Source organism: Rousettus aegyptiacus, unplaced genomic scaffold (assembly GCF_014176215.1).
Source record: "Rousettus aegyptiacus isolate mRouAeg1 unplaced genomic scaffold, mRouAeg1.p scaffold_m13_p_16, whole genome shotgun sequence".
Classification (NCBI taxonomy): domain Eukaryota; kingdom Metazoa; phylum Chordata; class Mammalia; order Chiroptera; family Pteropodidae; genus Rousettus; species Rousettus aegyptiacus.
The window spans coordinates 20559186-20583625 of NW_023416291.1; the positions used below are offsets into that span (position 1 = coordinate 20559186).

Here is a 24440-nt window from a genome sequence, read left to right on the forward strand (position 1 = left end):
ATGGCTCTCCTTTCAATCTGTCATAAGCCTATTCCAGTCAAGCTGTCACCTCTACCATTCCATGAAAGTGTTCTTATTAAATTCCCTAGTGATCCTTATTAATTTTCAACCCTCATCTTACTTGACTCCCAATAGCATTCGACCCAGTAGATCACCCTGCTCCTTAAATCACTTTCTTCCCTTGGCTTCCAAGTAAACTCACTCTCCTAGTTTTGTTCTCATCTCCCTCAAGGTATCACCTCAGCCTTCTCCTCAACCTGATAACAATAGAATACCCCAAAGCTTAGTCTTCGGTCTCTTCTCTTTCTTTTCCACATCCACCCTATTTCATAGCTTCAAATTTCACCTCTACACCTCTAACTCTCAAATGGTATCTCTAGCCTCAACCTTTTTCATGTCTTATACCTCACTAGGCATCCTGAACACAACATATCCAAATGGAACCCCAATCCTCACCCCCCCCACCCCCTGCTTAAAATCCTACTCCACCTACGGTCTTCTCCATTTCAGCTAACAGCAATGACATGGTTCCAGTCCCTCAGTCCAAAACCTTCAATGTCATCTTCGATGCTGATGTGTGTCTTCTCTCATATCCCACATCTGATCTGTCAGGAAGTCTTATTGAAATCTTCAAAATGCATTCAGAATCTAAACACTTCTTAACACCTCCATTGCCTTCTATGCTGATTCAAGTTGTTATCATCTCTGGCCTCATTCAGTGGCTCCCAAACTTGGTACACATTAGAATCACCCAAGGATCTTTTAAAAATACTAATGCCTGGCTCCTGTCCTTGATATTTTGATTTAATTGGTATGAGATGTGACCTGAGCACTGGGATTTTCCGCTATTCTACAGGTGATCCTAATGTGCCTCGAAGTTTCAGAATCACCTGCATTGGTGTGATAATAGCCACCTAACTGATCTCCCAGGTGCCACCCTCCCCACCCCCCCCTCAACAGTCTATTAACACAGCAAATAGAGAACTTTATAAATCAGATCATATCTCTGCTAAAAATCCTCCAGTGGCTCTCCATGTCACTTAGAGTAAAAGCCAAAAGCTTTACAAAGGCCTACAAGGTCTTACATGAGCTGCACTGTGCCCCATCCCACCCCGCCGGTGCATTACTTCTCGGACTTTTGTCAAGTGAACTCAAAAAGTCTAGAGGCTCTGCTATAAATAAATGATAGAGATTTAGTCAAGAGTCTTAGTTTGCAAACTGAAAACACAGCTAGGCAAAAACCCGAAAGTGTTCCAAAGAGGAAAGAAAAGTTAAAAGTTCTTATAGAAAAAAAACACATTCTTGAGAATTAGCAGTCCTGCATCCTTAGCTGTGGGATTGGTCCAGGTAAGTTATCAATCAGATGTCAGGCCGTCAGGGTGATGGATGCCAGGTGGTGACGAAGATGGGTGCCAGGTAACCTGATCACATGCAGTGGTCTGCATAACTGATGTCAGGTGGATATATATGTGAGTCCTTCATTGGGGTAATCAGATGGCCTGGATGCATGAGTTTTTCACGGGGTAATTAGTGAGTTACCAGACATAGATCCAACCATCAATGTAACTGGAAAGCTAAAAAATGTATAAGTTTCCAGGCTAGTTAAAAACAACAATAGAGTCTTTCCTCATCCTTCAACTTTCATAATGCTAATAATTTTAGCAGCTTGGTTAAAGTGACTCCATTTTAGACAACCCCTGTCTGCACTCTTTCCTCAACTCTGACACTTCCTCTCACTCACTGCTTCATGGACACCGGCCTCCTTACTTTCTGTGAACACACCAGGCATCCTCTTCCCCTAAGACTTTAGTGCTAAATGTTCCCTCTCCCTGAAATAGTCTTCTACACATCTGCATGTCAAGTATTAACTCAAAACATCACATTCTCAAAAAGGCCTACCCCAAACTCTATTTAATATCCACCTTAATACCCACCTTGCTCTTTCTCTTGTGTGAGGTAAAAGAGTGATATGGTAGGTGATGGTTTCTTCTGTTAAAAAAACAAAATTCAACTGAATAAATTTGATCAAAGTGGCTTTATTAAGTGATTCATGAATCTGGCAGCGTCCCATCTAGCAACGAGAAGGGCCCTCCGAGGGGTTGTACAAAATGGATGGTTTTTATAGGAAGAAGGGTGGGCAAGGGAGCTATCAACAAAAGAAAAGAAAGTAGTATTTTCTTCTTTTGGGGGGAAGGGAATGGCAAGAGTTTTATTACACAGATGGCCTCTTCTTTCTATGAAAGATGGAGAGGGTCCAAGTGATAGATTATTTTACTGGTGCTTGACCAGAACATTCCAGACAGATTGATTAAGATTATATTTCTAGGAGAAACCGAAACAGCAGTTATGTCAGGTATTACATCTAGGTTTAGTATCACGGGCTTTAACAAATGTGATGCCATTTTGAGCCTGTGGTTTTTTCTTTAACACTTTAGATAATTCCAATGTTGCAGGAAGCGACACCCGACAGAGGAATTTGGACGCTCGGACAACTTTGTTAGAGGAAGGAGAATTTATTGACTGGCAGAACGCATGGGGTTAACAATATGCACGAGCTCGCTTTGGTTAGATTTATTACAGCTTACATACATCTGCAGTGTCCATGCAAAGGGCGCATGATTCCTTTGTCTGAGGTTTCACTTGTGCCTCATGACTCAGGATGGGAGGGGGAGCTTCAGGTTGGAGGCTGTAAGAGGGAGGAATTTCTAGACCACTGGTCTTACAGGTCGTTTGTTTTGTAGAACCGGCAATCTTGGCATTTTCAGCACTGTTATAAGATTCTCAAACAGAGAGACGGGACACCAAGGCTATAAGCAGAAAGTAGCACTTATTAATGCCAACACCTGCTCAGCAGATTCCTATCCAAAGGCTGAGCCCCAACTGTAACATAACAAGCAGTTTTACACAGTCTTGTTATTCCTACACAGCTACAGAGATAAGAATGTTAGTTGGATAGCAAGCTATGAATCAACAGATGTGAGTTGGAGAGTCCTTGAGGTGGGGGAGGTAGCTATGGGAAAACATGTTAGCTGCAGAATCCTGGAAGGACGAGAGAGGGCAGTTAGGAATGGGCTTTCACTAGCTGAGTCGCTCATTTCTGCAAGCCCTTTTTTTTGCATTTTTCAGATGCCTCCTCTCCTCTCTCACCAAAAGAAATTAAAAGAGAGTTTTATTCATATATGATTTGTTAATCGGGAAGTAGCTCTCGGTATGAACCAAAGACATGTTCCAAAATGGAGGGGATAGGTCTAGGTTTTTAAAGGCAAAAGTTGAAGAAGCTGATGATCAGAGCAATGGATTGCTAAGAAACAAGATCACAAACTTACATTATTCATTTTCTAATTGGTAGGGACACCTGGACTTTTCAACAGTCTGCTTACTCAGTGGTCAGCAAGTAGGGCTACAATATAAGAAGGGTGGGTAACATATGATTAGGCATTTGTCAACGTCCAAGTACAGAAGCTTTGGGATTACTTATCAACAGAAATTAAATAGCACAGAGAGAACTTTTGTTCTGCAGACAGTTTCTAAGTATAAGCAGTCATGCTTTGAAAGCAGCCTCAGAGTTGAAACTGCAAAAATCCAAATGTTGGGCCACAAATTATGATGTTAAAATTCTTATAAGTCTTCATAAGGAAGAGTAGGGAAGGAGCTGATTTGGAGTTAAAATAGAGTTTCTGTTTTGGACATGTTAAGTTTGAGATGCATATCAGACACTCAGATCTCAAGATATGAAAAGGGAAGAAGTCGAGGTTGTACTATAAAAATAGTAGATAGTATTTAAAGCTACAGTAGTCTGGGGCTCACTTTGGGAGAGACGAGGCTGAGAAGTGACTCCTGTGGTACACTAATATTTTGAGGTGAGGTAGAGGAGTCCACCAGAGACTGAGAAAAAAAATAGAAGAGAAACCAAAAGCATGGAAGGTTCAATCATGAAAAACTTTGCAAGGAAGCTATGTCAATTGGTACTAGGATGACGATACAGATCAATACTACTGAATTTAGCCTGATGGGGTGTCACAGCCAGGACAGTTTCAGGATGGCGGTAGGTCAAACAAAGACTTGGAGTAACCTCAATTCTAGTGAGAAGGAATATTTTCCTATTTTAATATTAATGAAAGGGATTCTTAATTTCTGGTCCAAGAACAAAGGAAATCAAGGATGGGTTTCAGGAAAACGGTATTTCAAGTCCTGCTTTTAAACTCTACAAAACTTTGTGCATGTGTGCATTTTTCTGGAGAGACCTCCATAACTTTCATGATGGTTATCAATAACATGCGCCTTTCATCTGAGACCAAGGTGACCAACCAGCATCAAAGCTTGCACCTCAGACTGTTCCTTGATTCCTACGAGGTCTTTTCCAGGCTCTGAATTTAGTTTCAATCACATTAGCAGTCTCGTCTTGACCAGATCGCCCAGTCATGTTCCCGCCCAGCCACCTGTGTCCTTATTTAGAGACCACCCACATCTACACTCATTCGGGCTTCCTTGCCCAGCCTCCGCAGAGAAGCTTTATCTTGCGTCCGCACCGCCCACTTTCAGCTTTATAACGCCCAAGCGCCTGGGCCACGGATTCCTCCGCCCGCTTCCTGCAGCTCCACGCGCCGCCGCTGGGGGGCGGGGCGGGCCCGCGCGCGCGCCGTCTTCTGGGAACAGCTTTACGATATATAGACCGTCATTTTACAACAGGCCGGGTTTGCTTTGTGGCTGTCAACTTTCGCCGAGGTCCGAGTTGGTAGCCACATTATCTGTCGTGGCAGCTGCTATAACGGGGGAGAAATGAGGCAGAAGCGGAAAGGTGCGTAGAGGGAGGGAGAGGAAGAGGGTTGGAGGTGGTCGGGGAGCAGCGAGCACGTGCGCTGTGAGATGCAGAACCCAGTTTTTCCCGCGGGAATCCGCTACCTGATCCAGAAGCCCCGCCACCTGGGTCTGTCTTTCGGCTCCAGCCCCCCGCCTTCTCAGTTTACCTTTTGTGCTTTCTAAACCAGCTTACCCTTACTCTCGTCCTCTTTGGGTTGGTGTCTTTTGAATAAAGGGCAAACAAAGCTTGATTTCAAGGTACACACCCCAAGTATTTAGCGCGGTCGGTCGATTTAACCCATTGTCGGACTCATAATTTGCTAAGATTTGTTTGGGGACACATTTCTTTTCTTTTTTTCTTTTCTTTCTTTGAGATTTATTTTTAAGCCGTAAGTTAAAAAGAAAGAAAACCCCTCAATTATTCTTGGGTTCTGTGGGACAGTAATGCTCATTTTTACTGCCTTTTGAGTTAGCATGGAGCAATGTTATCTTTAGTTTTTCAACAGGATGGGGTCAAATTTCAAATATTTTCTCACAGGTTTTAGTCTTTGTATGCTCCTTTGAGCAATCAGTCTAATAATGTTTATGGTAATAATAGCTGCCTTTTATTGAGCTTTTGCTATTAATTCTGAAGTCAGTATTCTCCTCATTTTACAGATGAAGAAGCTGAGAGTCAAAGAGTTAAATAACTTTCTCAGCCCAAAATTATTCTTAAGAGGTGGAACTGGTTGGTCAAGCTGACTCTATGAACTCAGAAAACAATTTTTTTAAATGTGCTTTTTAATCACTATGCAATTTTTTTTGAGCAGTAGCTCCAAGTGTCCAAGTTACCTTCAGTTGTCTTGTGGTATCAAACTACATGCCAGATTAATTTGTCACTTTCTCCTTGTAACTTGCTCCTCCTCAGTTTGTCAGGCCAGACAGATTCATACTTTTATCTGTCACCAAACCCAAATAGGTCTTAGAAGTCACCTCTTGAAATAGTGTATTCCTCATCGTTTTGGCCACCATCCTCCTAACCCACTATAATCAATAACTAATATTTGAACAGTGCTTTGGCTTTCATAGACATTATTTCAGTTGGTCCTTATAATGGTCTTGTGAAATGTGTATATGTTATCCCAATTTTGCAGACAATGAAGTGGAGCTTAGAAGTAGTTGATCTTTCCAGTATCACACAGCCAGTAGTGGTTGAGAGCTAGGGAAGGAGCCCATCTTCCAAGTTTTTTACTTTAAATCTTGTGGGTTTTTTTTTTTTTGTTGTTTTGTTTTGTTTTTACAGTGTTACCTTTCAAGAACCTTTTACTTAGTGTCCAGGTTTTATGTATTTTCACCTTCTAAATCATTTTTTGTATCACTTTCTTTTGTATACTTAATTTCTTTAAACACTACTTTTATTCTTTTACTGCCAAACTTGAGGGTATAATCATCCACTTCTATTGCATTCCATTTAAATGCCTTTGCCTAGTAGCTAGTATACCCTGTAATCTATTTTTTACCAAATCCTGTCAGAAAGCCTGTATTCTGGTTGGGCAATGCTCCTTCATACAAAGATAGGTAATTTCTATACTTAAAATTCCTTCTGGATTGCCCTCTTTTGCTTCTCCAGATCCTGCCCTTTTATTAAAGACCCCTGTACTTTTTCCTCCATGAATTACTAATTTACTTCTCCAGTTAATTCTTGATACACTCAAGGGCTATGCAAGTGGATTTCAGACCTTTATTTTTATCACCTGAATCTCCTCTTCCTCTCCCAATTCTTTTGCAGAATTCTCAGTATTAAACAGGTGAAAGCTGAGCTGCTTTGGTTGAAATGAAGAAAGAGACCCTCCCTTTTCTTCCTCACTTCCCCTTTCCTCTACCTCCACCACCACCAGCAGCCCTACCTCTGTTACATGGCCCCTGAGGTGCCTTTGTAGAACTCTGAAGTGCTGAGTTACATGGTTTAAAAAGCATTTAGCCTTTGAGTATAGATGGGCTTTTATTCTCTCTCAGATTGTTTTGTACATGTTACCCTTGCCTCATTAAATTAGAGGTTGCTTGGTACAGTGAGAAAAAAGCCGTGGAAATTATGGAGAAAAGACCTGGATTTAAGTTTTATCTGTGCTATTTACAATGGCGTTGTAACTTGCCTCAATTTGTCACATCTGTAAAATGGGATAGTAATGTCTACCGTGCAGTTTTGTTGTGAGGTTTCAAATGAGATAAAGTAAATTAAAGGGCTCCATAATTGCCAGGTTTTCTCAGCTATGCTTCTCTCTGGGGACTTCATTATCTTTGCACACCAGGTTTCTCTACAGACAGAAAGCATGCTTGCTGCAGCTTTCAAGCTGAAATCTCACAGCTTTTATCACTGGAGAGAAATTAGTGTTTTTTGCCTTGGAGTCAAGAGCTCAGATTGGCCTGACTTGGATAGGTGCTCATCCTTGAACCAAGCAACAGTAATTGCAGGGTCATGTAAGAATATGTCACCTTCTGTTATTGCCTTTTAGATGAGAAGAGGAACCTCAGTTGCCATGAGAAAGTTATAATGGTGGGCAGACTATATCTTAGAGATGCATTAAGATTCTTAGACAAATAAAGAACCCACATCCTTTCTGTTACAAAGTGGTATTACATTGCTTTGTTTCAACTTCACCCCTCGGTAGCATTTTTATGGGACAGTTATTCCTCACTTGTTCTAAGTATCAGATGAAATAATGCAGCAAAGTGTAATTACAAATCTGGAGATAAAGGGAAACTATTTTAACTACTTTGCTCCTTTCCTGTTCAATTAGGTTCTTTCTCCTTGTGTTTATCCCTACTCTTTCCTATATATATCATTCTCGTGGTGTATGCACTTCTAAAGTGAGCTCCTCCCATGTATAGGTAAAGCCAGGTTTGTTTTAAAGATATAAAAGATATCAAATTGTAAACAATAGAGGTTTAATGTCTCGTGAACTTGAGCTATTCATTTGGCACAGTTGGAATGATTTTGGGAAGGAACATTGCTAATAAATTTAAAAATCTACTCAATAATGACTTTTTTTTTTACATTATTGAATATTATGTTTCCAGGAGATCTCAGCCCTGCTGAGCTAATGATGCTGACCATAGGAGATGTCATTAAACAACTAATTGAAGCCCATGAACAGGGGAAAGACATCGATCTAAATAAGTAAGTAGGTCTATAAAAAAGATAATCGCGTTCTTAGGTATTAAATCTATTTTATGAAATTATCAAATACTATTTGTTTTCTATCTCATATTTTATTTTACTTGAGAATTTAGCTTTCTGCCCTTCCTGTCACTATATATGGCAAAATTGTCTCATAGCCTAGTAATACTAATAGCTTTTAACATTTATTGGGTACTTGCTGTATTCCAGTCACTGTTAGCAGTGCTTTGTATGTATTAGCTCAGTTCATCCTTTCAAATACTGTGTGAGGTAGGTACTGCTATGACCCTCATTTGACGGATAGATAATCTGAGACAGAGAAAGGTTAAATAATTTGTCCCAGAGTAAATAGTGATGAACAGAGCTGGTATTTAGAATTAGATTGCCTGTCTCCAGAGTATATGTTCTTACTTTCTGTGCCACATCGCTTTACATCCTTCTTCTCTTCCCTGTTGTCTAAGAGGAAGCAATAGCTCTCTTCCAGGAAAACCTTCTCTTTGGGGCCCTTGATGTAATCCAGCCCTTCTCTACTTTAGAACCTTCTAGACATGTTCATCTAATTCCTTTCCACAATCATGTTTAGCCTTGACTTTATCTTCAAATAAGAGTGGTCTTTCATCTCTGCATCTATATTTTTAACTACATATTCACTATATAGATCTGCTGTAATGAAAGGGTTCTCTCCCCACCCCAAGCTCCAGTCACCACTGCATGACTGTTTTTAGACCTTATTCTGTTATTTGAGATACTGCAATGTTTTACCCCTTCCTTGGAACATTGTGCTTATTTAACAAACATTTACTAAGGGAATAAATGAATAGCTCCTTTCTATGAAGACATTTTAATATTTCTTCCATGTCTAGCAGGTTTTTTTCTGTCTTCGTTAGCTATACTACTAATTTCTAGTGAACATTTCTACTTCCTAAGTGTTTTTGTCATTCCCTTTAATTTAGACATCTAAAGCTAAAGCTAGCACCTTTCTTAAAACCACCTTCTACGCAGATGCCCTCTTTGCTTAATCGTGTTAATCTATACCCAAGCTTGAAACTAGTATCATCGAACCTTTTTCCATAGATTTAATTAAAGTCTGAGGTTTGTTATCTTCCTTACAACTCTTGCTTTCATTTCCACTACTCTTCCATCCACTCCTTAGTCCATCTCTTAAAAACTTATGTCTCAACTACTACAATAGTTTATGCTTTTGGTCCCTTTTACTCTCTTAGTGGGTCAATTTTTGTCTCATCTTTTATCATGTCATTCCCCTGTGCAGGAACTTCATGTCCCCAGTGCTTGTGGAATTAAATACAGATTCCTCAGCTCATTATGTAAGGCCTCTCGGTCTGGCTCCAGTTAACTTTTCTAATTTTTTAAACTTCTGTACCTTCTCATTGCAAATCTGCTCTCTGTCAAGTCATTCTACTCATATTAAAATGTGTGTTTTGTTCTTGCATCTTCACATAAGCCAGCCTATGTCCTCTCATTGTTAGCTCCATGTTTCCACTGCGTGTCTGAAGGCTCCTCTTTTCTGTGCCATTTTCTGGCATGCATTGAGTTCCTCTCTTGAACCTGGGAAGCATTCATTGTTGTGTGTCTTTTCTCACGTTTTTATCACTTACATATTTATTTTTGTGTATGCCTGTGTGCAAACGTACAAACAGCATGAAACAACTATGCGTTATACCTCTTAATATACTAAATACTTAGGTAGTCTCTAGTATATATCAGATACTCAGTTAACATTTGTATAAACATTTTTAATGGATTAAAATGAGACGTTAAGGTGACTGTTAGGGTTTGGCTAACAAGAAAAGAAAAGCTGGTAAGATTATAGAGAAAAGCAAGGAATTAGGATAAAGGTTACTTCTGGAGTTTAGAATAGAGTTACAGTAAGGAAAGGACAAATGGGTATTCTGAAGTTCTGATTATATTCTGTTTCTTGGAGTGTGGTTACATGAGTGGTTGCTTTATAATTTTTAAAAGTATATGTTTTATATTCTGTTCTCTGTACACTATTTTGTATTAGAAAAAGTTTTTAAATACTTTTGCATAGCTTTCCTTTAAATTGTTTATGTTTGGTCTAAGACAGTGGTTTGCAACCAGGTCTGATTTCCCCTCTACTCCAGGAGACATGTGGTAGTGTCTTGGGGCATTTTTAGCTGTCACAACAGGAAATGGGGTGCTAATTGGTAGAGGCCAGTGAGGCCACTAAGCATCCTACAGTGTACTGAACAGTTCCCCAAGGCAGAATTAATCTGATCCTGACTATAGTAGTGCTGAGCCTGAGAAAAGGGTAGAAGCCTTTAAAGCTGGAGCACTGCTTTGAACAAGACCTACATTGTGTCACTGTCCTGGGCTCCTTCCCTGTAATCATCTCTTTTTCTTTCTGGTACTCCAGGTGGGAAGATGAAGTCATTCATTCATGAATTTTGTTCTTCTAGTTCCCTGATATTCACAGATGTCAGAGCCACTATTGTCATCTGGTGAAAGGATAGGGAATGGCAGGAGTTGGAGATACTATTTATAGGTCATCCTTTTGGTAGCTCGACCGTGAAACATTGTGATCTTGATAATGCTAGATGCTTTACTTTCAGGGTAAAAACCAGGACAGCTGCCAAATATGGTCTTTCAGCACAGCCTCGCCTGGTGGATATCATTGCTGCAGTCCCACCTCAGTACCGAAAAGTCTTGGTCCCTAAATTAAAGGCAAAACCCATCAGAACTGCCAGTGGGGTAAGTGATTCCAATCATGAAATAATGGTTGTGTATTGGTTCTGCCAGAAATCCCTGCCTCCGTGTGACACACAGGTAGTGAGGTGGAGGTGAGGGATTCAACTAATCTGTACGTTGTGATACGTGCTGAAGTAGAGATGTGTGCAAAATGCTAGGAGGGCATACACGGGAAAAAATTATTGTGCTTAAAAGAGTTAGTGATGTTTTGGTGTCTTTATAGATTGAGGTTTGGTGACTATCACAATATGATAAATATTGTGGCCATCTTAAGCTTATAGCTTTCAAAACAATTGATACTTATAAAGATATTTTTAAAAAGTAGTTAACGGTGCAAAGTCATTCTTTATATGATTGACCCCATAAAGAGCACTGTGGGAGTCCAGGGATATACGGTGAAAGGGTACAGGGAAGGCGTTGTAGAAAGTGTGGCGCTTGCTTGACATGTGCTTATATAAGCAGAGAAAAGCAGGCTCGAATAATGATGGGAGCATGGGTAAAGGCACAGAGATGGGGATGATAAGACTATGGTGTGTGCAGGAAACAGACTACTGAAATCAGTTCATTTGGGAAAGCCTCAGGACTTTAGGTTGAGAGTTTGGGATTAGCTTGTAAAAGATACTAAATTTCCCATAAAGAAACTGGACAATAGGAAACAAAGGTTTTTGAGAAAGGGAGCGATAGGAACAAAATAGATCATCAAAAAATTACTTTGGATTCAAGATATAGGGTAGCTTGGAGACAAAAAGACCAGTTAGGGTCCTCTTGGTTTGACCTAGATATGAAGTATAAAGAGCCTGATTTAGGGTAGAGGCTCTAGGATAAAAGGTGTGAGAGAGATAGGACCCTCTTAAAACAGCGTACCCAGAATTGAATTCTCTCTTCCTGATATAACCTTAGAAGTTCAGTATGTTATTACACTTCTAGTAATTGCAGCTTGTGTTGATTTGTTTGGTGGTTACATCACCTGGATCATACTCTATTCGTGGCTAATTAAACCCTCGAACTTACTGTATATCACCAATCCTGGTCTCTTCTGTTTTTGGTTTGTTTGTACCTAGTTGTAGAAAGCTCCTTAAATGTCTCATTTTAAATAAAAGCATTTATTTGAAAATAGTTGTTTTTAATTCAGATCTGTAAACATATTTGGAGTTTCTCTAAGTCATTATTTAGTAATTTAACTTAAATTTTAATAATTGTTTTTATGAAAAATGATCACAAACTTACAGAAAAGTTACTAGGTTTGTACAAAGATTTTCCCCATGAACGATTGGAGCTTTAAGTTGTGAAGCCAATGGCTTCGAATATTTAGTGTGTATTTCCGAAAAGCAAGGACTTTTACTTATATCACTATAATACACCATCAAAGTCAGGAATTTACACTGATACATGACTGTTATCTAATTCTCAGACCTCATTCATTTCACTAGCTGTTTCAATAATGACCCATAGGACCTAGTTCAGAATCATGTGTAGTATTTAATTGTCATGTCTCTTCATCTGGACAATTCTGTGTTTCCTTGACTTCATTACCTGAACCCTTTTGAGAATTTTAGCCAAGTTGTTTTGTAACCTGTCCCTCAATTTAGCTTAATCAGCTATTTCCTCATAAGTAGATTCAGTTTATGCATCTTTGGCAGGAACATTACCGAAACAATATTGTGTTCTTATTGTATCCCAAAAGGCGGTACACAATTTCAATTTGTCTTGTCACTGATGTCGTTCATTTTGATCAAGGTGATGTCTACTAGGCTTCTCCTCTGTAGTTATTTTCCACTTTGTAATCAAGAATTTTTGTGTGGTGAAGTGCTTTGAAACTGTAAATATCCTGTTCCTTATCAGATTTCCAGTTTACTTCACTTATTTGTTTGGAGGGATTAATGGTTTCCTATTTGGGTTATAATCATTATTTCGATGCACAAATTAACCCAGATTTGACCAGTAGAAGCCCTTTCAACCTGGTTTCTGTGTCTTTTTTTTAAATATCCTTATCATTCTTTGAGTGATTTCTAGCTTTGTCATAATAAGATGTTCTAGGCCCATCATGTACTTTCTCTGCCTCAGCACTAGAATCAGCCATTTCTCCAAGGAGTGCTGGTCTCTCTTAGTAGAGGAGGCTGTTTAGAGACTCTTAAGATCTGAGTGCTAGATGTGCTCACTGCTATTATAGGGTGTCGCCGCTCCCAGATCTTCTCAGGTAGGAAATATAGATGTATATATACATACATACATTCACAAATATACATAACACATGTGCATCTGTATTTTTTTGTGTATCAGTCTAGATGTATTGAAAACTATGAGTTCACAATGGTACCTTCAGTTCCATCCAACCCACAGAGTTCATTCTAGTTCTCTCTTCATATTTATCACTTCCTTCTCTGACAGTAAGAAACCTGGCTTGCATTCACCTTAACATGTGCCTTTATTTGACCAAGCAGCCCTATGTGTAACCAATCTTCCATTTCTGCCATTCCTTCCTTTCTCAAACAAATACTCTCTTCACCCCACTTGGGCTCTGACACAACCCTCTGAAAATATTTTGCACATACTCTGAAGTCTAGTTCCTAGTTTAATAGTCTCTGCTCTAAATATTGATCTAGTTTGTCCATGAGGAGTTTGAGTTACAAGAGTTAGGTTTAGATATTTTATAGAATTACATAAAGTAATTTTTTTATTCTAGGTTGTGTTAGTAAAACAAATCACAAGAATCACTAACTTTAAAAATAAATGTATTTTGTACTTAATTTATTGTAAAAAATACAAACCAGTATGCATATGTACATTTTAAAGATTTATTAACATTGAAAAAATCACCCTTGTACCCACTGCTCAGCTTAAATACAGCATTACTAACACCACTGAAGGCCCTTAATGCCACTCTCATTGCGTTCCTCTCCTTCCTTCTGAGAGAGAACAGGATTTTCTATTATTTCATAATACCTTTTTTATTAATCTTTTATAGATTGCTGTTGTGGCTGTGATGTGCAAACCCCACAGATGTCCACATATCAGTTTTACAGGAAATATATGTGTGTAAGTATGATTTTGGATAAGTTGTGTGTGTGTTTTAAATGAACTAGTAATAGTAAGTCCCCTAGAGCCTTATTCAGTGCATGCTGGTAATATTTAAAACTTTGATTCAATAGATTCATAAGTTCTTTGAAACAAGCAATCATCAATAGGATATTTCAATGCTTTAAAAATGAAACATATAGATTTTAATATGTTGCAGTATGCAATAAAAAATACATAGGTATAGAAAAATCAGTAGCTATTATGTTAACTTGATAAATGAAAATATGAGCTGCTTAAATTCCAAATATCAAGAAATTTGAAATGAATTTGGATCAGAAAAGTATCAAAATAAAGTTATCCTTATAAATAAGCTTTAAACTTCTTAAATTTAGATAATCAGAAAAATTAGCAGAATATGCATGATTCTGGATATGAAAATTAAACGGGTGAAAAGTATAATTACCAGGAGAGCACTGTATCAATCCAAACTTAGGTTCTGTTATTTGCTCCTAAAAGCTTAAACTTCTAAAATAATAGTGACTATAATATTCTGAAAATGACTGTAATATTTTTTTATTTATCTTGTTTACTTGTTAGTAGAAAATATATTCGCAGATAGTGCAAAGATAGACTCTTCTGTTAGGACTTGAAAATGAAGCTTGCTTGGTATCAGGATTTTATGATGACTGCAAATACTTGAACTAGACTGTTGAACTAAGTTTTGTATCTGTCATCTTCATTTTTTTGTTAACAGATACTGCCCTGGTGGACCTGATTCAGATTTTGAATATTCGACCCAGTCTTATACTGGATATGAGGTAAGGTAATGTGAGGTTGTTCTTAGGAAGTGTTATATCATACTTTACCTTTAGTGTACTTTAATAATTACTGGCTTTCTTAAAATTTTTATTTTTTTCCTGATTATAAAAGTTGTTCATTCACTAAATATTTGCTAAGTGTCTACAAATATTGTCCTAGTCACTGCAGAAATACTTATGTGAGCACTTATTACTGTCAGACAATATTCGAAGTGCCCTACAACTTTTTAAAGGTAGACACTATTATCTCAGTTTTATAGATAAGGAAACGGAGGTCTAGAAGCCCTATACAGCTAGCCTGGAGACTTTACCACTAATAAGTGACAGAGCCAGGTTTTGAATTCTGTGTGCTCACCACTACATGTGTAGTAGTGAAAACTGGGCAAGCTCCCTAGTCTTACGGAATTTACATAATGGAATTTCTATAATGGGACATAAATAATAACCAAACAAGAGAAAAAAATACGAGGTACTAGTAAATGCTAGGCAGGGAAGTAATCAAGTAAGATGTAATAGTTGGATGGGTACTTTAGCTATGATGGTTAGGAAGGGATTTTCTGAAGAGGTAATATTTAAACCGAGTCCAGAATGACAAAGAGTCTTTTAAGAATATCAGGAAAATGCACTCCTAGCAGGGAGAAGAGCCAGGAATGATGGCGAAGTGTTCTGGAGCATGGTGGATAAGGGGAAGAATGAAGTTGGAGTGACAGATGTCGTAGGGGTTTGTTCGTAAGCCAGAGCAAGGAGTTTGGATTTTATTATTGGTGTCATGAGAAGCCATTAAAATTTAAAACAGGGAAATGATTCAATCCAATATAGGTTTTTAAAAGATCATTTTGATAGGAGGAAAGGATTAGCGTGGGGGTCAGCGAAAGCAGGAGACCAGTGAGCAGGCTTTTGAAGCAGTCAGCCTCTTTGGAGGTCAGCAACCAGTTATTTGACTTTTTCTTGTTATCTATGGTATTTTTTACCTGTTTTTCATAGTTCAAATTTTTATTTTTTTAGCCCAATTTAATTTTTATTTTTAAAAATCAATTTTAGTGAGGCATAATTTAAGGGCAATGAATTGTACCATAAGTCAAATTTTTAAAAACAGAAAAGGAGATTATTCATTGAAAAGTTTCCCTGTCATTTCTGTCCCCTGGCCGCCCCTTTCTATTTGTTTCCCTCACCCCTCAACAGACCATCAGTTATTATCTCGTTTGTACCCATCCTTCTGAGATACGTGGATATATAAGCACATATCACTTTTCCTACTTTTTTACACATAAGGTAACGTTATCAAAATCTTGCACCTTTCCTTTTCTATTTAACAATATATTTTAGAGAACGCGTATCAGTACATTGTTTCATGGCTGTAGAATATTCCATCGTATAAAGACAGCTTTTTGTTAAGCTGTTACAAACTTGTATTTCATGACTTTGTTTACAGGTTATTTTATCAAATAACTCTTTTAAATATGTGTGCACATCTGTGTCTGAGTAGTCTAACAATTTATGTTGTTTCCATAAGTGTTTGCACAAAGATAAATGTGATTCAAGAAGATGCCATGTAAGACGGGGGTAGAGACTAATCAGATGCTATTCAGGACATGGAACCTGACAAGCCTGAGAAATGAGGAAAGGAGCATAAGAGAATTTGATTTTTAATACAACCCTTTTGAAACTACTTTTTATTTTTAATTTAATGTGGGCATAACAGGGTATTTTTCTATTATTAGCCAACCTCCATGCGAGCAATCCGTGCTAGATATGACCCTTATCTACAGACAAGACATCGAATTGAACAGGTAAATTTTTAAAAACATTTTTAAATTAGATTTAGATTTTTATACTTAGAAGGTATTATTGCTTGATTCGAGTTGAACCTAAAATAAGAACTAAGATTGTTTTTCTCCTTTGTAAGTTTTTAATATCCATCTGAGGAAGGGAGACTATTTTCCAGTAGCTAGCAAAGTCAAAAATACTTTCTTTAGAGAAGTAGTCTTTTATATTCTGTAAATTTCTTTCATTTTGTAGAAAATCATTTATGGTATGAATTTTATAGAATGTACATGTATGGAAATTCTTAGCCCATAGGTGGATGATTGAATTTTAGCTTCATAAGTCGGACAAGAGGTATTGTGAGTGGTTTACTACTGTGGAAATAGGAGATTGACTGAAAAAGGAACTCTTGGGAATTGTGGAATTGCTCTGTATTGTGGTTGTGATTATACAACTCTACACATTTATCCAAATTCATCCACTTTACACTTAAAATTAATTGATTTTATTGTATGTAAATTATACCTCAATATAATTGTTTAAAAGCAAGTGGTATGTAAATGGCCTTGCTCTGTTCCAGAAATCTGAACATTAATACAGATTTTTTTATAGTTTTGCAATTTTAAACTTGTCCAATTTTTTAAAAAGATGAGTACCGTCTATAGTTTTACAGTAATATCTAGATTTAGTAGGGCAACTACAGAATCTCAAGTGGAAAGTACTATATGCCGTAGTCATTTCTGTGTTTATTAGTGAATACCAGCTAGTTCTGATTTTCACTTCACTGTCACCTGAGCATATTAGATCAGTATTGTCAGCTACAGGAGAGGCGTCTACACGGGAGAGCCTAGGTAGCTTGGAAAAGTGTGTTCTAAACTGATCATTGCTTCCCTTTTTTAGCCATGATATTTATATTGAATTCATTTAAAATGTTTTAATATAGTGTAAAATATTTATGTTTGCCAAATAGGAGCATGGGTTTTAGAAGATTTAGAAACTACCATAGAGCAGTGATTTTTTAAATCTTTTTTCCTAATTGAAGAATCACCTGAATAACTTTTCTAAAACAAAGGCCAGATATTTACCTCTGGAGATTCTAATTAAGTATGGTTTAGGGTCCTGCCAAGCTATTTCAGAAAAACTACCAAGATGAATTTGTCGTGTATCCCTTGTAAACCAGAGATACAGAGTATTCTTTTAGTGTTGAGATACTCACTCACTCACTCACTCACATGCACGTACATGCAGCTACTTGACCCAGTTTTTCTCAAGCCTAAGATACGGCAAGAAATTTAAATACGTTTTTAAAAATTAGAATCTTAGCTTATTATAGGTGACAAAATCAAAGATCTCTGGCATTGCATCCTCATAGTTGGAGACATCATATTTCATGTTTTATTCATAAAACTTTTATTTTCCTTTTTTTTTCTGGAAAGCAGGCTTGAGGTGCTACCTGTGCCCTGAATCTTGACAATTGATTTAAAACTTTAAAATTTTAATTTAAAGAGCTTTCCTAATTTTTGTTTCTAATCTAGTGTTTTCTTTCTTTCATTTGTATCAAGTCCCAGTTATGTTACATATAATCATCTTTGTCCCCAAGGCTTACCACAGAGTCTGGCATAAAATACGTGATCGCTAAACAGTTCCTTATTATATTACATATTGTATTATATTTGCCTTTACTGCTTACAAGTTTATATTCTGTGTGTTTTTAAATTTCCACTTTGTAGGTTTAAATGTCATCAAGCTTCTTGTTTATTTTTTAGCTCTTACTCCTTATTTGAGCTATAATTTTTTCTTTTGGACACTGGAGTCTATTTAATCCACAGAATTTGCTAAGTATGTTTAATTGCTTCTCATTTTTAAACTATACTGGTGAAAACACTGCAAAGTAAAATTAGAAATTTGCAATACCCTCTTACAATAGTCGAATATCTTTCTAATGCTGATGAATTTATATGTCTTTCAGTTGAAACAACTTGGTCACAGTGTGGATAAAGTGGAGTTTATCGTGATGGGTGGAACATTTATGGCCCTTCCAGAAGAATACAGAGATTATTTCATTCGAAATTTACATGATGCCTTGTCAGGACATACCTCCAACAATATTTATGAGGCAGTCAAGTAAGAAGAAATCCGTATTTTATCATATTTTCTAAAGTGGATGTCAGTGTATCCTCCTAGCAGCAGCCTATGAGAATTCTTTCTAGTATTCTGCTCTACATCTACATTCCCAATTCTTTTTTGGAGGGGGAATGGTGAGAGGGGATTTCATTATTTTTAAATTTTGCATATCATTGATTGGTTGTAAGGTTAAATACATTTTTCCCCCAATTTTACTGAGATACCTTGATGTAGAGCACTGTTTGTGTTCAGGGCATACAGCTTGATGATTCGACCTACATATATCATGACGTGATTACCAAAATAAGTTAACACCTATCATCTCATAGATTCTTAGTTCTTCTAGTTCTGTTTTGTAGAAAAGTATTATTTTCATGGAAACAGTCCTTTTTTTAAAGAAAAATTGAGTATAATTTTTTGACACTGCTATTCTGAGCAAGTGAAGACCTTTTCAGCCTTAGGCTGGTCTAAACTACAGTAGTTTCAACTGGGCTAGTTGAGTTTTCAGCCCACCCAAAAAGAGCACTGGGGCTACTCTTTATCCGAAACATTTAGTTGCTATAAAATCAACAAAACAATTATTATTTCATAACTTAGTTTATTAATAAGTACTATTTAATAACTCCTAAATGGGATCATTCCAAATTATAGTTGATAGAGAATAATGCCTTCTTTGGATACTTCATATCAATTTTTAGCAAGAAGAATCCTAAAGTTTAGTAGAGAGATTTAAGAAGTGAAAGTCTTAAAACAGTTTTTATTTTCAGAAGTTTCAGGAACACCTGGTTAGTTACTATGTACTATTCCCTCTTATTTACTCATTGTTCATTTAGGGCCCACTAGGTACTACTAGTCACTGTTTTAAGTACTGGGAGCAACATGGTTAACAAGACAGATGTCGTCCTCGCCCTCATGGTGCTTACACTCTATTAGTTCAGAAAATAACAATAAGTGCTATGATGGGGTTAGACAGGTACTATGATAGAGAATATGTAGGATTACTCTCCAGATGAATTGGTGCTGTTTAAGTTGAGACCTGAGTGTAAGAAGAGTCAAATCAGGCCAAGAGCAGAAAAAAAAGACAAAGGCAATGAAATGGGGAAGAACTTGGGGTGTTCTAGGAATAGAGGGGAGACCACGGTGTCTATATTCCAGTAAATAAGAGAAAATGTCATGAGGTAAGCTTAAACAATTAGGCATGGGCCACATTATATACCTTGAGGAGTTAAAATTTTATTTGAAATGCAATAAGAAGATGATGAATAGTTGTAAGCAGGGGAGTGATATATTCAGGTTGATAAGAAGGTCATTCTGGCTATTGTCTGGCTAAAGGATTAGAAGAGGACAAAGAGAAATCTTGTATCCATCCTTGCTCAGACGCTCAGATGAATAGAGGGTGGTGGCGGTTACATGAAGAAAAGAGAATGGATTAGAGCTGTGTTTTATTGTTACGACTGACAAGATTTGGGGGGTAAAAAAGAGGAAGGAATCAAGGATGACATCCAGGTTTAGGTTGGAGGAAATGGTTGATGAGTAGTGCCATATACTAACTTGGAAAAGACAGAAAAAAGAACAGATTTGTGGGAGAAAATCAAGAGTTCTTTAGATGTGTTAAGTTTGGAGTGCCTATGATACATACAAGAGATGTCTGGGCTACAATACAAAATTAGGGATTATCTGCTCATAGATGACATTTATAGCCATAAAAATGGGAGAATTTCAGATCTCCACAGCATACTGTGTGAAAAAGCAGCTTTTAAGGAGCAGCTCTTGCAGTGTGAGCCCATCGTATTTGATATATACACATATGTGTATAAATGGCGTAGAAAAGGTAGTAGAACAATGACCATCATAGGTGTTAGAGCTGAAAAGGAAGGGACATGGGAATAACACTGTATACATTTACTCTCTATATAGTGTTCTGGGCATTGTGATAGGTATTCACTTAATGCAACAAATCTTTGAGTTAAATATTTAAATTGTCCCTGTTTTACATGTGAGGAAACTAAGGCTTAGAGAGGTTAAGCAACTTGCCCAAAGTTACACAAGTAGGTGTTGGTGGAGAGGGGCTATGAGATCAAGCTAGCTTTGCTCTCAGAGCCTGAGCTTTGCTATAACGCACGAAACTGTGCTAGGTGTAAAAATGTTGAGTGTGACTATGTATATGCAAGCACACGTGTGTACAACATTAGAGCTTTAAAATATTGGAAGAAATGTGGTCTTTTTTTCTTGTACTTCCTTTGCTACTGCCTTTAGGCTTTTTTCCTGGCTTCTCTTTTATATCAAGAAAAGCAGATCACATAGCTACAAGGTTGTTCAAATAGTGCCCTTCTTAGTTTTTTGTGATAAGTAGGACCAAATTTTGAATGAATCTAAGGGTGGTTTTCATTACCCAGTGATTAAAACAATTCTTGACATACAGTAGTAAGTAAATGTGTGAATTTTGAATGATCCATCTGTAGGTCAGATAATGAGAGCTAATGACATAGGGCCGCCTCTTGGAATTGGGACTAAGGACATCTTTTTGTGCCCTCTGAACTTCCCATCCCCTTCTTTGCTTTCCCTTGGGCTTGTAAAAGTGGAAGAAAAAAAAAAAGAGATTTTTTTCATAAGCTTAAATAAATATGAAGCTTAGCTCAAGGGGCCTATGTAAAGAGTTCAGCACTGGGAGGTTGGTTGATTACCTCTAGAGAATGTGTCAAGTTAATTCTTTGTCCATGAATCTAAACTTTTAGTAATAGCGGACCAGTGTGATCTCTTCCTCCTACAGGATGAGATGGTGACTATATTTTTATTGTTCATTCAAAACCTTAATCATTCTTGAATATGAGTCATGCTTAGTGCTGAAGTCTTTCAAATTTTAGAAGAGTCATGATATACTCCGACTCATTCTTCTTAATAATACTGAGAATCAGATGATAGCCGAAAATATAATTTGAGGAAAAACAACTTTAATTAGTTCAAAGCTCCATGACATTGGAATGGTAACTTCAGAGGGTTACTGACTAAAATTCATTCTACTCTGAGAATTCATATTTGTTTACAGGATAATCTATCTACAGGATAATCAAGACCATTATATTTTTCTACCCACGCTTATATACTCTTTTCTCAGTGAAGCAGTTCTTGTGTTGCAGACCTTGCATATTAAGTGGAATTGAACTATAAGAATATCTTGGACTTGCCCTGACCCACCCCCAACCCCCATAAAAGTTTGCCACAAAGTTTTTCACAGTCTACAGTTTGGGTCCCCTGAGTCATAAGAGCTAGGCCAAGTACATAATGAATTTTAGGATGCAGCTAGGATGCAGCTTCCACTTTGACATTTTCATCAACTGAAACTTCAGGAACTTTAGAATATTTGCTTTATTTTGGTTAAGTTTTAGCTTTATTTTTGCAGAAATGTTCTAATAATTAGTGCTGTTTGTTAGTTGTCGTTGGGGTGAAAATGGAGTTTTATATTACAACTAGTTAGCTTCAGATCACGATATGTTTGTAGAAAAAAACCTTTTGGAGAAGAAAGCTGCTTCCTGTAATGGGCTAGTAGGCAAGGCCAGTATTGTTTTCTTTCTGTTCTTGAATTTACCTCAAGAGGGCAACAAACTACTTTCAGATAAAAATTTTGAAAACAATGGTATATGAGTTGAGTCTTCATTGCAACAAATCTCATAAACTCTTGGGAAAGTAAAAAAAAAAAAAAAAAAAAAGCACAATCTGGGAGGCATAAAACCATCCATAAATGTTACACTGAACCTTGCCAAGCCACACTTGACATGTTTCCCTTTTCTCTTGGTTTCTATGCTTTTATGAGGAAATCTAAAAAAAAGCTGATTTTTGGCATCTTGTTTGCTTTGTTGAGGTAATGTTTTCACTACCAACTTCCTATAATAGAGTTGGTATTTCGGCGGGGGCGGGGGCAGAAATGTCATATAATTTGAAGAAATAATAGTCTGGTTTGTAGTATAGAACTAGAAGTTTAGAAACAATTTTCAAAAGTTAACATCTCTATGAAGTAAAGAGCAGCCCAGAGGTTCTGTGTTTTAGACATAAGGTGTTTTCTTCAAAATTTTTGGATGATATACTGACCTCGTTCTGTGTTATCTTGTGTCTTGCACAGAGGATTTTCGTGAAAACTGGTTGGGTTACCAGTGTGTTTTTGAGAAAGTGATGAACTTCATATTTCTTTTATTAGTTGATATTATTTTTGTTTGCTAACTACACAGATGTAATACTGCCTTTCATTAGTTTAACAGGTTTTTATTTAAAGGATTAATTTTAAATTAGGTTAAAAATTATATATCATAACAGATGAATCAACAGTTTTTAAGGGTAGAAGTCTTTGTTCAAATTAGGGTTCATTGATGTTTCCCTATTTTGTTAATCATGTATCTAACCTGATTAAAGTTTTTCTTACTTAAAAGATTAAAATAAAAGTTAGGGCAAGTAAAAGCCCTAAAAAGGTGAACCTGGTTATTATGCATGGTAAATTAGTAAGAAAAAGTATACTATATCCTTGCAGATAGAAAAATCGGAAAGCTGAGTGAATAGAGAGCTCAAGGACAAAGCAGGTATGGTTTCTGTCAAGGCTCATTAAATCAAGCAAAACAATAATCACTGATTTCTATCAGCTAGACTGAGACGCTTCAATTGTCTCCAGAGAGCAACAATTACTGGTGACTATCGTCCTCTAAAAATCATAGCTCTAGAGATAAAAAAGACCAGAGTGGGATATGAGTCATGCTTTCACTAGAATGCAAATGTTGTCAGATAACTCAGAACAACCTTTTAAAATAATTTTATTCCTTTTTAATCAGTCCTGTCCAGAAGCAGTTTTACATTCTGTCTTTAATGCTCCTTGGCTGTTTTCACAAGATACAATTTAAAAGGGTAGTTACCCGTCAAGAAATGGGTGAATCATACCTTCTCCCTGTGGAATTTTAAATTCATTTCCATTCCTCCTTCTCTCCCCAGACCCCAGTCAATGACTTTGAATCCTCCAACTATATTCTTACATGTCTTAGGAAAGCTAGAGTGCTAGGTAATACAGCATACCAGACCATAGACTTTTTCATAGTTATAAGGAAAGTAAAAGCAACCTAAGAAGCCCTGAAAGTGACTGTCTCCTCCCTTGCTGCCCTGGACCTTATTTCTGGCAGCCTTCAGAACCTCTTGCATATCTGTGCTTTGGCTCACCCCTTTATATATAGACCACTTTTACTTCCTCCCTTGGTCAACCAGATATTCATCAATAGTGATGAAGATCTTTAACATCGGCATAATCTTAGTCATCTTAAAATGAGGTATTAGTTGTTTTAGTTACATTTTATTTCAAACAAAAACTGAAAGAATTTTCCAGTGAACACCACATACCTGTGTTCTACAGTATTTGCTTTATCACATATTTATTCAACTATCCATTCCTCTTTCCATCCCCCAATCCTTTTTTATATTTAATTTTTTTTCTTTGAGATCAATCTCTGGGTTTTGTTTTTTTTTTTTTGAAGTCAGTATACATGCAATGAGATGCACAGATTGTAAGTGTACCATTTGACGAATTCTAACAAATGCAAGACTGGTGCAATAAAACCCTTTAAAGATGAAGACAATTACCATCATACGGTTTCCTTGGGGCCCAGTAGAGTCTCAACTGCACCTCCCAGAGGCAGCCATTGTTCTCATTTTTTCCCTTCTGTAAATTAGTTTGCCTATTCTAGAACTTTATATAAATGGAACCTCATAACATATACAGTCATACCTTAGAGCTATTGGGAGTTCAGTTCCAACCACCACAATAAATTGAATATCACCAGGGAGTCACATGAATTTTTTGGTTTCCCAATGCATATAAAAGTTATGTTTATAATGTAATCTATTAAGTGAGCAATAATAGCATATGTCTAAAAAATAATGTACATACCTTAACTTAAAAATATTGCTAAAAAATTCTATCATCTGAGCCTGGTGGAAATATGATGCTGATAGACTTGAAGCAGAGTTGCCACAAACCTTCAATTCATAGAAAATATCTGCAA

General features: G+C 37.0%; 1 protein-coding gene across 1 annotated transcript in view; it reads left to right on the forward strand.

Moving 5' to 3' along the window:
- Positions 1 to 4646: 4646 nt before the first annotated feature.
- ELP3 (elongator acetyltransferase complex subunit 3) overlaps positions 4647 to 24440 on the forward strand; it is a 70605-nt gene continuing 50811 nt past the window's right edge. Inside the window, exons 1-7 of the mRNA XM_016144648.2 lie at positions 4647 to 4798; positions 7858 to 7957; positions 10549 to 10687; positions 13650 to 13720; positions 14457 to 14520; positions 16242 to 16310; positions 18254 to 18408. Coding sequence (XP_016000134.1) covers positions 4780 to 4798; positions 7858 to 7957; positions 10549 to 10687; positions 13650 to 13720; positions 14457 to 14520; positions 16242 to 16310; positions 18254 to 18408 — 617 coding nt within the window. The 5' untranslated portion in view covers positions 4647 to 4779. The remainder of the gene's footprint in view (positions 4799 to 7857; positions 7958 to 10548; positions 10688 to 13649; positions 13721 to 14456; positions 14521 to 16241; positions 16311 to 18253; positions 18409 to 24440) is intronic.